Source organism: Microcebus murinus, chromosome 9, assembly GCF_040939455.1.
Source record: "Microcebus murinus isolate Inina chromosome 9, M.murinus_Inina_mat1.0, whole genome shotgun sequence".
NCBI classification, from domain to species: domain Eukaryota; kingdom Metazoa; phylum Chordata; class Mammalia; order Primates; family Cheirogaleidae; genus Microcebus; species Microcebus murinus.
In genome coordinates this window covers 71,899,889-71,914,005 of record NC_134112.1, presented here as the reverse complement: position 1 = coordinate 71,914,005, position 14,117 = coordinate 71,899,889, and the positions used below count along the sequence as shown (strand labels likewise).

Genomic DNA, 14,117 nt, shown 5'->3' with positions numbered 1-14,117 from the left:
GACATGGGCAGTTACCGTCTACTGCGTAAAGGGTTCTCGTTTTGCAAGATGAAAATGTTCTGTCAGTGGATGGTGATGATGGTTGCACAACGACGTGAATGTAATACCACTGACCTGTACTTAAAATAGTAAATTTTATGTTATATATATTTTACCACAGTTTAAAAAGATAATTGTGTTCTAATTTGTGTCCTAATTCAAGTAGGATTCTCAAAGAGGTGACATCTAAAAGAAAGACTCATTGTTTTCTGTTCCATGAAGCTGAAGTAAGAGATTGAAGAGACGTGATTAATTAACACATCTTTGAAACAGCTGTTTCAAACAAATATACAGATTTTATTGACATGTGATATTTTCTTGCAGTAATAAATATAATGCAGTCTGTTTAAGGGTTAGTTTGGAGTTGGGAAGGCAGTGTGGCCTTGAGGGGAGCCTTCAGGCTGGTGGTACCATTTCCTTCAGAACACATGTAAGAGGGACTTATGCGTTGGTCGAGAGTCATACAGGTGTGTGCAACATCCACATCAGCCCCCATGCTTCTCTCCACAGCATAAAGGTGATTCATGGCCCCTAGTCAATATCACCCTCACTTTTCCCCCCAGTTTTAACATAATATATCATAAAAATAGCTAGTACCATAAAAAGTCAACATTTCAAATATAAAAATTCTTTTATACAAATATAATTCATAGTATAATCATTCTTAAAATACAGAATTTTTATATATGAGTTTGAAACATTATTAAAATAAATATTTCCTAGAGAAAATGTTTTGCATCACAAAATTATAAAACAGAAGCATATAAAACTAATTCGTGATTGACTCTTCCTCAGGGTGTCTCCCATTCTCTCCCCACTCAACGTAGACAGTATGAGCACTTACAGCTAGCCTGAAAACAGACAACCATAACCCTATGCTAGATGCTTGGATTTCATGTGCATCTACTCACAGCACCCAGGGCCTGTCTACCTACACACCCTCTACCTGGAGTTTCTGTGGCAAGAAGGATTTTCCTGCGCCAGTTTGCACTAACACACTTTTCCAGCCATTCTGCAATTAAGGGTTTTATGAGCTTGTTACTTTCCGGAGGCTGGGGAAAGGCATGTCACCTTCCACATCAAGGAAGCTCTCCTGTCCTCTACATGAGACTGTAACAGCCTTTTTCCCAGGTAAGGGGTGTATTCTGAGTATCTGAATTATTCAGATTTTTGGTAGAGCTGGATGGTACCAACTCTGATTTCTAGGATCTGGAAGTTCTCTTTCCTCACTGATCACTAGATGTTGAATGGTGTATATTTTGATGGCTGTCTTGTGATTCCTGCAGTATTCTAATACTTGCTTGGAAATGAGACAGAATGCTTAGCAGACAATATAGTTGTGTTTCTAAATATCTTTGGGAGAGGAGAGAAAAAGGGATATAAATTTGTATAAATGTTTATACTAAAGTGCCCAGTTATCATTATTTAATCATAACTGTAAGTGGTATGATTTCAGTTCTTCTCCCATACTACAAACTAACACGTTTCACTAAACAAATAAACTGAACTAAGCTGATTGACATTTATAGCTGCCTTTCCAACTACTACCAAAGGGCAAAGGTTTTTAGGAAAATCTGATTTGCAAAACAGAAGTGGTAAATCTTCAAGGACTTGTAGTACCTTTCACATTAATTCAGCCATTGCCAGGAAGCCCTTTATCCAGACCCATATGAACGTCCTCAATGTCCTCAATTCTTCTTACCAAAATGTTTCCTTTTTTTTTTTTTTTTTAAACATTATTCATCCTTGTTTTCTGAGGCAGAGGCAACTGTTTCCTTCTCTGACTTCATGAGTGAATGTCCCATGCAAACATTTGCACTGCTCTCTACAGCCTGGTATCCTGCACCTCTTCTTCTGTCTCCTCTTTCAGAGCAGTGATGGGGGGTCGAGACTTGTGCTTGCTTGAGTTCCTGCGGGGGAAGAGCTTCATCCTGTCTGAGGGGCTGATGGCCTGCCGGAAGAGGCTCTTCTCGCTCAGCAGTTTCTGGATGGAATCATACTGCCGCACGTTGTTCTCCTCTATGACCTAGGGAAGTGGCTGTTAGTGAGATCTGGAACAGAAAGCAGGTCACACCAGAGCAGGGACAGAAACTGGCATAAGGCTCGAAGGAAAATAAAAGCCAAAAGAATGCACAGTGTCCAGAGCCTTGCGTTTTGAACAATCTGGTCTATCCTATTTAACTGCTGTGTCTTCTTCCTTTAAGGAGGTTCTACCATCTGTGAAATTAGCTGTAATTTTCGACTTAGTGGCTGGAAGAATTTTTTTTTTAATTAGTATAGTACTGGGCAACATGCTTCTTTAGGGAACTTTAGAGGAACCGAGGGTACTTTGAAAACAAGAATAATTCATGTTAGACTCCTTATCTATTCACCTTAAAAATGAGTGTAAGTCCACAGCACCGGAAGAGTTGAACCTCTTCAACAGTGGATCTGAAGCTTAGTTAATTCCAAGCTGGTCAGGATGTGCCTGAGTTTAATATGGCTCTTGTACATGCTGAGGTTGCACAAACCCAAGGCCAGAGGACAGAGGGCTTTACCCAACCTCCTGAGAGGTTGGGAGTCTGCCCCCTAATTTGTCACTTCATGCTTAGTAATAATAATGGTAATTACAGTCCTTCAGTAAGGAAAGCATTTACCTCTGGGAGGCTCAAAAGCCTTAACAGAAACAACGTAATGCATCATCCTCAGAACTTCCTTGTGACTAAAGCATAGGGAATTCGTAAACATTACTTGAAAGAATGTGTGACAGTTTTGAAATCCCAATTAGAAGGTGGTTGAGAGAGGCACTAACCTGAGCTTCAAATAATGACTAGAAAAATGGAACTTCTTAACTACCACATTAAAACCATAAATCAGAGTATAAGACAACCTGGCCTGGCCTGAATGCCTTCCAAGGGAGACTAAGCTATTGAAAGAATCAGAAGGACTTTTTAAAAAATAGTATTTGTCTCCAAATAAAGGGCTCAAAAAGTATAAATATTCTATTTGTTAATGGATCTTAGTGATATGATACCAATTTAGACTTACTGAATTTTAACCTCACCTAGTAGGCTCAGATAAAAGTGAAAAACTTGTGCAGCTATTTTAAAGCTATAGTAAAGCTAGATGGCTGTATAACACATGTTTTAAGGAAGAATTTATATACTGCTGCTATTTGAAGGAATATATGAGATTGTTATCAAGGGAAATGAGATCTAAAAGTAAATTTACAAAGACTCACCAAAAATCGCTGACATTCCAACATTGCTTCTATTCTGTGTTCACAGAGGATTACTGTGCAATCAGCAAATGCTTGTTTTAGAGTTCTTCTAATTATTTGGTATGTTCTAAGAAGAAAGAAAAAAACATACATAACATCACAAAACATGAATAATCTGACGTTACCCTTGATAATATGATAAATTGTTCTATTAATTTAGTTCTTTAACATTACTTCTTTCTTTAAATACTTATAATATGGCTATATAGTTAGCCCCAATCAACTTTCCAACCATGGAGTCAGTTCTTCATAAATAAACAGGACAAATATTTTGAAGAAAATTTCATAAATAAGTATACTTTTCATTATGCAGAATCACCAGCAGTTCTTTATTTTGTGTTATAAATGTGTTTATGGTATAAATGGAATATAAAGAAACATCATAAGAATCAGGTTATGCCCATGTGTCTAAATATTTCACCATGTGTTGACATGGAGGAAGAATTTGTGTGACATTCCAAACTATAAGAGAACACAGGGCTCTTATTCAAGTAAATAAGCATTGGAGCTCATGTCAAGTAGTGACTTTTTTTTTTTTTTGAGACAGAGTCTCGCTTTGTTGTCCAGGCTAGAGTGAGTGCCGTGGCGTCAGCCTAGCTCACAGCAACCTCAAACTCCTGGGCTCGAGCGATCCTTCTGCCTCAGCCTCCCGAGTAGCTGGGACTACAGGCATGCGCCACCATGCCCGGCTAAATTTTTATATATATATATATCAGTTGGCCAATTAATTTCTTTCTATTTATAGTAGAGACGGGGTCTCGCTCTTGCTCAGGCTGGTTTTGAACTCCTGACCTTGAGCAATCCGCCCGCCTCGGCCTCCCAAGAGCTAGGATTACAGGCGTGAGCCACCGTGCCCAGCCAAGTAGTAACATTTTACTGGGCAATTATTTCATATTGAATCTCCCACTTGCAGACACGCCAGCCTAACAGGAATATGTGTCATTATGAAGTAGGTCTCAATAATTCTGCTCCCACTATGCTATTAAATGACAGGATTTCTGTAACTCACATTGGATCCAAATGAGCACTGGGTTCATCAAGCAGCAAGATCTTTGCCTTACTAAGAACAGATCTGGCCAAGCACATCAACTGCTTGTGGCCATGGCTTAGGACATAGCCTCCATCCACAAGGACAAAATCAAGCTTCCCAGGAAACTGTTCTATCACAGATCTGAGTCCAACCTGTAGAAAAGAAAGAGGGAAAATACTGTCGTTAGAGGGAGTAGTTCAGATGCCAGACGGTTAAAAAATACTTGAGAGGTTGGCATTCTAAAAATAAACAAAGGAGTTATAAATTTTTCACACCACCCCTCCTCCAACTCCCACTATTTGAATTGGATTGAGCAAAAGTCTATTTATAATCTTCGCAGCTCTAAAGGATCAGTCTATGACTTGTTTCATCTCTGTACTTCATACATTCAGGAAATTTTCAATGAATGCCTATTATGTACCAGGCATCCCAGTAGGCATTCAGGAAATGATAAATGGCTCGAGGCTCCTGCAAGGCTCAGAGTTTATGAAGATGGACATAAATAATTACAACACAATTGAATGCATGCTGGAAAAGATAATGTGTATAGGATGCTGTTACTCCCTTCATTATAGCATCCTGTGTAGACAGTAGAAGACAGAATGCAACACAGAGGATGGGGGTATGCAGCATTCTTTACACCACCTCCTATTCTCTGCTGTGTCATAACAGAGGATGAGAGATAGTATAAAAGAATCAACTGGGAAGGTTTTTAAAATTACATATGGCAAATCACTATTCATCTCCTGAATTCATAAAAACTGACTGTAAACACTGATAAAAATTACAGATACCCTAGTCCAGGTATCATCAACTCTTAGGCATTATCCTACAAATCTCAATTGGTCAAATTGTCAGTCCACCCCCTAGGGATCTTCCTAAAATGTAGGTGTGACCATATCATTTCTCTGTTTTAAATCCTATGGTAGTTCTCCTCCTGATGGAATAAAATCTAAGCTCTCTCACCTGGTTTATAAGGCATCCAGAATGGAGCCTCCACTACTCTTATTTCCAGCAGTACCAAATCAGCTTATAGTTTCCTAAACACCTTGATGTTCTCAAGCTGACATTGCTCAGCCTGAAGTATCCTTCTGAATATCCTTGATCATCCCTTAGGGCACCTAGTGATAGCAGTATTTGTGCAAGTTTCCCTGTTAACCTTCTTGGGGGTACAGACATGCTCTTCAGCTCTGTGTCCCCAGTACTAAAGTTATCAGCCTCAACACATTAATTCATTTTTTCATCAAATATGTACTGAGCTCTAGAATGCAGCATTCTAGAGCTCAGTTTTGATGAATGATAAAGGACAAAGCAGAGTTTTGATGAATGATAAAGGAATCAAAACCTAAGGATGAATGAGTGAGTGCTGGTTTTAGCTCCACCATTACAGAGTGTGATCTAAAACATATCACTTCATCTGTGAATCTTCAAGACTCTATAAAATCCCCCCCAAAGCAAATGATAAAATTAGAAGTTCCCCAACACTAATAGGGATGTCACTCCTTTACTGTTTATAAGCAGCACTTGAAGATTTCTTTTTAAGCAAAATTAACCATCAAAAAAAATTGGCTAAGACTGGAGCTCTGAAGTCAAACAGAACTGCCTTTGAATCTGCACACTTCTGCTCATATGCTCATGATGTCAGGTGTGTTATTTCAAGTCTCATTTATCTCACATGTAAAAAATGGAGAAAACAATAGTATTGATCTCAAAGGGTTGTTAGGAGATTACTGAGATAATTCGTAAAAAGAGGCTGCCACAGAGCATGGCATGTGATAAGCGCCTAATACATGGTAACAGTTAGTATTGTTGGAGCCTGGAAAAACCCTAAGGACACAGGCTCAGTCACTGAAACACTGCCCTAGCATCACAATAAAGTTTGTAAGATTTTCCCTTCCCCAGTTGCCTTGGGAAGTAAGCTAGTATGGAGCAGTACAAGGCTATGAAGTTAAATCATGCCCACAGTAACAGGACTGAGATTTTGGTAACAATGTGGTATTCTTCTAGAGTCATACCAATCATACACTAATTTTTAAGGCCATATTATGAAAGCTACTTCACTGTATTATACTTTGCACTTTCCTGTGGTAAAGAACTGAGCAAAGTATATTTTTCCTCAGATGAAATGCTTTATTAGTAGTAAATAATTAAACACTGTCAATATTTAGAGAACAGAATTTCAAAAATGAATGACAGAGAGATGATTAGGTATTGGGAAGGTATTTTGCAACATTCCTATCTCCTTGTTTTATTCACTATGAAGCACAGTAAAAAATACCTTTTAGAATCATATTGACTAGAGAAAGGTCAATATAAGTTAATATAACTTTAAATTTTTAAGTCAGTGAACATTTAACAAAGTTATCAAGTACCTATCTTCTGCCAGACATTGTAATAGGCTTTGGAGAGACAACAGAAAGCAAGATAGACTAGCAATTGTTTTGGAAAAGATATGAAGTTATTGTTACTAACTGTATATGCTGATAAGAGTGGCTTAAATTTGTCTACTGATCATTTAAATATAGATGACTGCTTAGTCATATGTTCCTTCAATAGACTCTTAATGAGAGTTTTTTAAAATTCTAGGTATTATGAGAGACCCAGGGATTCAAAGTTGAATGACACTCTGCCTTGAAGGAAATTATAGTCCAGATGAGAAAAATAATAAGTGAGAAGTTACTGTTCAAAGAGGTAAGCACTTTGGGAGGAAAAAAGACAGAAATGGATCTGTATAGAGATCACCTATTTTAGTGATCACTAGCAGCTGAATCCTTTAAAAATATATATATATACACACATATATATATATTCACAATATAATATTAATACTATCATCATAACCCATTTTGCAGTAGTTTAAAAGTAAAAATATATGGACATTAGCATTAAAAATAGACAAACACATCAACAGTGTGTGGATATAAAGAACATTAGGACAAAAGAATTGCCAGCATCATGCTGTTGAGCTAATAAATTGTAGGTACTTCCCAAATTGCTGTGAAGAAAGAATAAATTTTGTTTTGTAACATATCAAACTAAAAAAATACCTAGCAGTCTGTAAAAGATCAGGCATTTTATTCAAAATGTTGACTTTTGCAATTGCTGTACTCTGGAATGTTATTATGGAGCAAGAGTTTGCTTTTGTGACAAGTAAACATGAAAAAAATCAGAAAAGTGAATAGTGGTTTGCCTGAATAGTCCACTAGTGGCAGTTATAAAAATAGACACTGTCAACTCCTTTTAATACTCCTTTAGCTACTCTGCAGGTTTTTCAGGGCAAATTTCAACTTAAAAGGCCATTATTTCTGCTATTTAGCTTGCTCTCCAAAATGACTTACCTGACTATGAATGTGTACGGACGGAAACTATTCTGTAAGTAGTCTAAAAAGCAAACAGTTACCCAAAAAAGCCTTCATTCTAAAACCAACAGACATGGTACTTAAATTATGGACAACGCTCAGACTGCTCACTGGGCTTCAGTAGCCTGTGAACTGGAAGTCAGGGATGCAGCTCTGTTCCTGCATCCTCCGGTAATCCCAGCCAAGGCCTGCGGACTTCTTAAGGTTCAGTATCCTCGTTACCAAAATGGGTACCTGTTGTGTGTCAATCACAAGGCTGTTTTCATGATATATTACATATGAAATGAAAGAATCCTTTATTTACTCAATCAACATTTATTGAACATCATCTATGTGCCCAACACCTATTCTAGGCACCAGAAATCCTACAGTGAATAGGACATGATCCCTGACCTCAAGGAAATTCCAATCCAGTGAGGGACGTGAACAAATTAAGAGGTAAATCTCTAGCCAGTGTGAGCCATGTTATGAAAGGGCTGGAGTTAAAGCGTACACCAAGTAAGGCTCCTCCCTTAACCCTGGAGCATCAGGGCAGGTTTCTGAGAAGCAGCAATAGGTAAGGAGAGGCCTGAATGATGAGTAGGAGCAGGCAGTGAACGGAGAGTCTCCCAGGTACAGAGAACAGCATGCCAGAAAGCCTCTGGACAACAAAGTGCTTTAGAGAAACCAAAGAAATTCAGTGTAGCTGAAACATGGGTAGTGGGGGAGGATAGGGAGTAAGTTTAGACAGGTAGAGAAGGACCAAATCATGAAGGATCCTGTAAGCCACCTTAAACAGTGTGGACTTTGTCAAGCAGGCAATAAGGAGCCACAGGAGGGGAAGAAACAAATGAACACATGTGGGGTTTAGAACGATCACCAGAGCTGCAAAGAACAGAATGAACTATAAGGAGCCAATGAGGGAAACCAGCCAGGAACTTATTTCAAAAAGTCATGTAAGAGTTTACTAGTGCTGTCAGGTGGGAATGAAGAAAAGTGAATATATTCTAGACATTTGCAGGGGTTTGATATGTGGGGACTGGTGGAGGAAATTGAGGGTCAAGGACGAGTCTCAGGCGTTGGCTTTGGGAAACTGAGAGTGTCAATGCCATTGGTGGGAATTAGGAACACAGGACGGGTGTGTGGGTGGGGCAGGTAAGAAACTCACTTATTGACATATGGTGCTTTTCATATACTGAGATATCAGGTAGAGAGGTCTGGGAATGGGCAGATAGTGAAAGCCAAGAGGATACATTTAATTCCCTAGGAAGACTAAGTAAAGCAAGACAAGAATTAGGGCTCTGTCAAACAACAACATTTAAAGGTTGGCCAGGTGAAGACCAGACAGAAACATGATGATAAATAACTTTTACTTATTACCTATATTTGCCAGGCACTTGGCTGGGCCCATTTTACATATAAACCTACAAAGCTATAACAATCCCAACAATTTATTGGACCATGATGCTACAGATCTATTTTTTTTTTCCTTGAAATCCAGTCTCTTTTCATATTCTCTTTGGTCTACGGAGTTGGTAAAATCAGTCTGGCACTGGTCCTGGAGAGAATCTACCAGGGCATGAGTTGTTTTGGGATGGGGAAATTAAACTATTTAAGTTCTAGGTCTTAGAAAGTCTCTTTCCCTCCCTTGGACTTGTTTTACATTCATCCATGGAATTCATCCATGATAAGGCACAGAGTGCCAAGATGAAGGTGTGGACCTAGGCATAAAGGGAAAGGTGGCTGTTTGGGCCAGCTTTGGTTCTAAGTCTTCAAACTGGTAACTAAGCATGACTCTACATGGTTTCGTAAAATGTCCAGATCAGCAAAGATAAGTTTCCTCGTTGGAGTTTGGCACCAAGTCCAAGTTAGGAATAAAGTGTTTCTTGGCTGGCTTTGTCATTGTGCATATTCTCCATCTGGGAGAATGGGGAATTATGCAGGAGGTACCATTGGGATAAGATTCAGGTGTTTGGCTGTCATTACTCAGTTCATTTCCCTCTAGACATATCAGTCACACCAAGGTCACAGAGAAGACTAAGTGAGATGCCATACATCCTGGTTGGCCCTGGACAGTCCTGGTTTATACCTTTCATCCTAGTGTCCTGTTCAGTTTAGAGTGTGACACACCTGAAAATGTCCTGATTGGATAAATTATGTGATCAACCATATTGTACTAAAGACTAGACCTTGTAACTTTTAAACCCAAATGCCTTTACTGCTTCTCTATGCTGTTGCTTGCTTGCATGTGTGCTATTTTCAGGCCTCTTCAACAAACACTTAGCACTACTACTTAAAGAACTCACAGCATTAAAGTTAGGAAAGCATCATCACCTTTTCTTGTGAACAGCAAATTATTAAAAAGGGGATCAATAAAAAGATAAACCAAATAATTTTACGCTTCGTATGGAACCAAAGAAGACCCCGAATATCAAGAGCAATTCTAGGCAACAAAAACAAAATGGGAGGCATTAATATGCCAGATATCAAACTATACTACAAAGCTGTAGTAATTAAAACAATATGGTATTGGCACAAAAACAGGAATATTGACCAGTGGAACAGATGTGAGAATCCTGATATAAAACCATCCTCATATAGCCATCTCATCTTTGACAAAGCAGACAAAAACATACGCTGGGGAAAAGAATCCCTCTTCAATAAATGGTGCTGGGAAAACTGGATAGCCACCTGTAGAAGGCTAAAACAGGACCCACACCTTTCACCTCTCACAAAAACCAACTCACGCTGGATAACAGACTTAAACCTAAGATATGAAACTATTAGAACTCTAGAGGAAAAAGTTGGAAACACTCTCCTAGACATCGGCCTGGGCAAAGAGTTTATGAAGAAGTCCCCAAAGGCAATCACAGCAGCAACAAAAATAAATAAATGGGACATGATCAAACTACAAAGCTTCTGCACAGCCAAAGAAATAGTCATGAAAGTAAACAGACAACCTACAGAATGGGAGAAAATTTTTGCATCCTATGCATCCGATAAGGGACTGATAACTAGAATATACTTAGAACTCACGAAAATTAGGAAGAAAAAATCAAATAACCCCATTAAAAAGTGCGCAAAGGACTTGAACAGAAATTTTTCTAAAGAAGACAGAAGAATGGCCAACAAACATATGAAGAAATGCTCAACATCTCTAATCATCAGGGAAATGCAAATCAAAACCACAATGAGATATCACTTAACCCCAGTGAGAATGGCCTTTATCAAAAAATCTCCAAACAATAAATGCTGGCGTGGTTGCGGAGAGAGAGGAACACTCCTACACTGCTGGTGGGACTGCAAACTAGTTCAACCTCTGTGGAAAGCAATATGGAGATACCTTAAAGCGATACAAGTGAATCTACCATTTGATCCAGCAATCCCATTGCTGGGCATCTACCCAAAAGATCCAGTGACACTCTACAAAAGACACCTGCACTCGAATGTTTATAGCAGCACAATTCATAATTGCAAGGCTGTGGAAACAGCCCAAGTGCCCATCAATCCAAGAATGGATTAATAAAATGTGGTATATGTACACCATGGAGTACTATTCAGCTCTAAGAAACAATGGTGATATAGCACATCTTATATTTTCCTGGTTAGAGCTGGAACCCATACTACTAAGTGAAGTATCCCAAGAATGGAAAAACAAGCACCAGATATATTCTCCAGCAAACTGGTATTAACTGAGTAGCACCTAAGTGGACACATAGGTACTACAGGAATAGGGTATTGGGCAGGTGGGAGGGGGGAGGGGGGCGGGTGTATACATACATAGTGAGTGAGATGTGCACCATCAGGGGGATGGTCATGATGGAGACTCAGACTTTTGGGGGGAGGGGGGGAAATGGGCATTTATTGAAACCTCAAAATCTGTACCCCCATAATATGCCAAAATAAAAAAAATAATTAAAAAAAAAAAAGCAATGGACCATATACAGAGCTGCAGCACGAAGAGAGGGAGTTACCAGCCGTCTCACAGGCTGACAGTAAGTACATATCTGTATCCAAGCAGTTTCTGTCCAGACAGTTGGGAAACACCAGAAGAATGCCAGCAAACACTTGGCTTCTAGGAGAAGGCTCAGTAGAAGCACAGGGTAGTTCTACATAGTCATGCCCAGGTACACAAAATAAAAAAAAAATAATAAAACATATTCAGAACTTCAAAAAAAAAAAAGATAAACCTAAATATGAACTGGACAAATAAAAATCTAAATAAATTTTTTGCATTATATTGGTATTTAAAATCATAACCACATGTTCTAAAATTTTAGATTATTTTTATGATCCTGCTTTCCCGTAAACTTTATTGTGACTTGGCAAGACTTGCAGATTTTATAAAGGCTAATGTCTTCCTTCCCAAGTTTATCTCCCGTTGCATTGTGTTCCTATAGTTCATTCTCTGAAGTCACATCAAAGATCTTAAAATGTGTCACTTGCAATTTAGTTAATGTTTTCTTTAAAACCCCTGTGTTTGTTGGGTAATAAGGAAACTTTGATAATGAAAACGGTTAATCTAAGTACATTTTATTAGGGGCATGTTAAGGTTGAGCACTCAGCAGGTAAGTGTTTAACACTCATAGGCATTTCAAAGCTCCTGGAAAGGTCCACTCTAAAGGGAAGCAGAGAGAGAATAACATTTGGGAAAAACAGAAATTGTGCTATAAGGACCAAAAGTGCAGGAAATAGTGGAATAAAGGGAATAAAGTTGTTCCCTAAGGAGACCTTTGAGTCTCAACATTCCCATGATTCTATTCTGCCACCATCTAGAGCTTTCGACTTAAACCTCAAGTTTAATGACATAGAACAATTTATATTCCATTCTTCTTTCATATAATACCTCTATTTCAAAAATTGTGAGTTTACAGCAAGAGTGTTCTATTAAGTGGAGCAAGAATTTCACTCCAGCTCTCCTCCCACCAAATTCCTCTGAATAATGCCTTCAATTATAATGAACAACTGGTTGGATACATAGAGTATCATTTAGGAATTTTGATTCCACTTTAATCCCTACATTTCCTATATGGTGTCCTAATGGCTTCAAAGGATGGCGTCTGCCTCATCTAGGTCATGTGGCATTTTGCCTGGCAGCAGACTTACAGCCACATCCTCCACCAGCAGATGACTCCTGGTAACTTCCAAAAATGATTATAATAATTTTGTGGGTGCTCCAGAATGAGCATCATCCTTATGTACTAAACCTATGCATGCCAGAGCAAACCAAAACGTCCCCCTTGATATGGGAAAGCTTCAGAATACAGGTATGGAGTAGAGGAGAGGCCATTCAGAGGTGATCCCTTATATCAGGGATAACTCCAGTATACTAGAATTGCCTGGGTCTCTCCTAATTCATGTCTCATTGATATCAGTTAGGGAAGTAAAGCTATATGGAATCTGCTGTAGATTGAATGCTTGTGTCCCCCCAACTCCAAATTCATATGTTGAAATACTAACTGCCAGGGTGATGGTATTAGGAGGTGGGGCCTTTGGGAGGTGAGTCAGGTCATGAGGGCCCCATTCCAATCCCATGATTTGGATTAGTGTCCTTATAAAAGAGAATCCAGAGAAATAACTTGCCCCTTCTACCATGTAAGAACACAAAGAAAACAGCCGATTATGAGGAAGCAGGCCTTCACCAGGCATAAAATTTGCCAGCGTCTTGCTCTTGAATTTCCCAGCCTCCATAACTGTGAGAAATAAATTTATGTTGTTTATAAGCTACCCAGTCTATGGTATTTTGTTGTAGCAGCCTGAACAGACTAAGACTGGTACTTAGACTGGTACTTAGAATTGGTACTGGGAGTTGGGTGCCGCTGTAACAATACTCAGAAATGTGGATGCAGCTTTGGAACTGGGTAATAGGTAGAGACTATAATAGTTTTGAGGTACATGCTAGAAAAAGCCTGCATTGCCATGAACAGACTGTTAAGTGTTATATTCTGATGAGGGCTCAGAAGGAGAGGAGGAGAGCTGGAAAGAAAGCTACAATCTTCTCAGAGAATACCTAAGTGGTCATGAGCAGAATATTGCTAGAAATATGGATGGTAAAAGCCATTCTGATGAGTTCTCGGATGGAAATGAGGAACATGTTATTGGACAATTGAGGAAAGACCATCCTTATTATAAAGTGACAAAGAATTTGATTGAATGTTCCACAAAACATGTTCTAGTGTTTTGTGGAAGGTAGAACTTGTGTGCAGTGAAATTGGATATTTGGCTGAGGAAACATTTAAGCAAAAATATCAAAGGGGAAACTTCGTTCCTCTTGACTGCTTATAGTAAAATATGAAATGACTTAAAGATGGAATTGTTAATCCAAAATAAAAGCAGAACTTAAAGATTTGAAAAATTCTCAGTCTCTCCATATTATAAAAAATGAGAAGGCCTGATCAGGATATAACACAAAGGGTACAGCCAAATTTCATAAGGAGATTATATGGACTTG

The 14,117-nt window shown here is 38.7% G+C and overlaps 1 protein-coding gene across 1 annotated transcript in view; it reads right to left on the bottom strand.

The window, feature by feature from the left end:
• Positions 1–315: 315 nt before the first annotated feature.
• Positions 316–14,117, bottom strand: part of CFTR (CF transmembrane conductance regulator) — a 166,584-nt gene continuing 152,782 nt past the window's right edge. The window contains exons 25-27 of the mRNA XM_012761103.2: positions 4,308–4,480; positions 3,260–3,365; positions 316–2,065 (exon numbers count right to left, since the gene is read on the bottom strand). Coding sequence (XP_012616557.1) covers positions 1,865–2,065; positions 3,260–3,365; positions 4,308–4,480 — 480 coding nt within the window. The 3' untranslated portion in view covers positions 316–1,864. The remainder of the gene's footprint in view (positions 2,066–3,259; positions 3,366–4,307; positions 4,481–14,117) is intronic.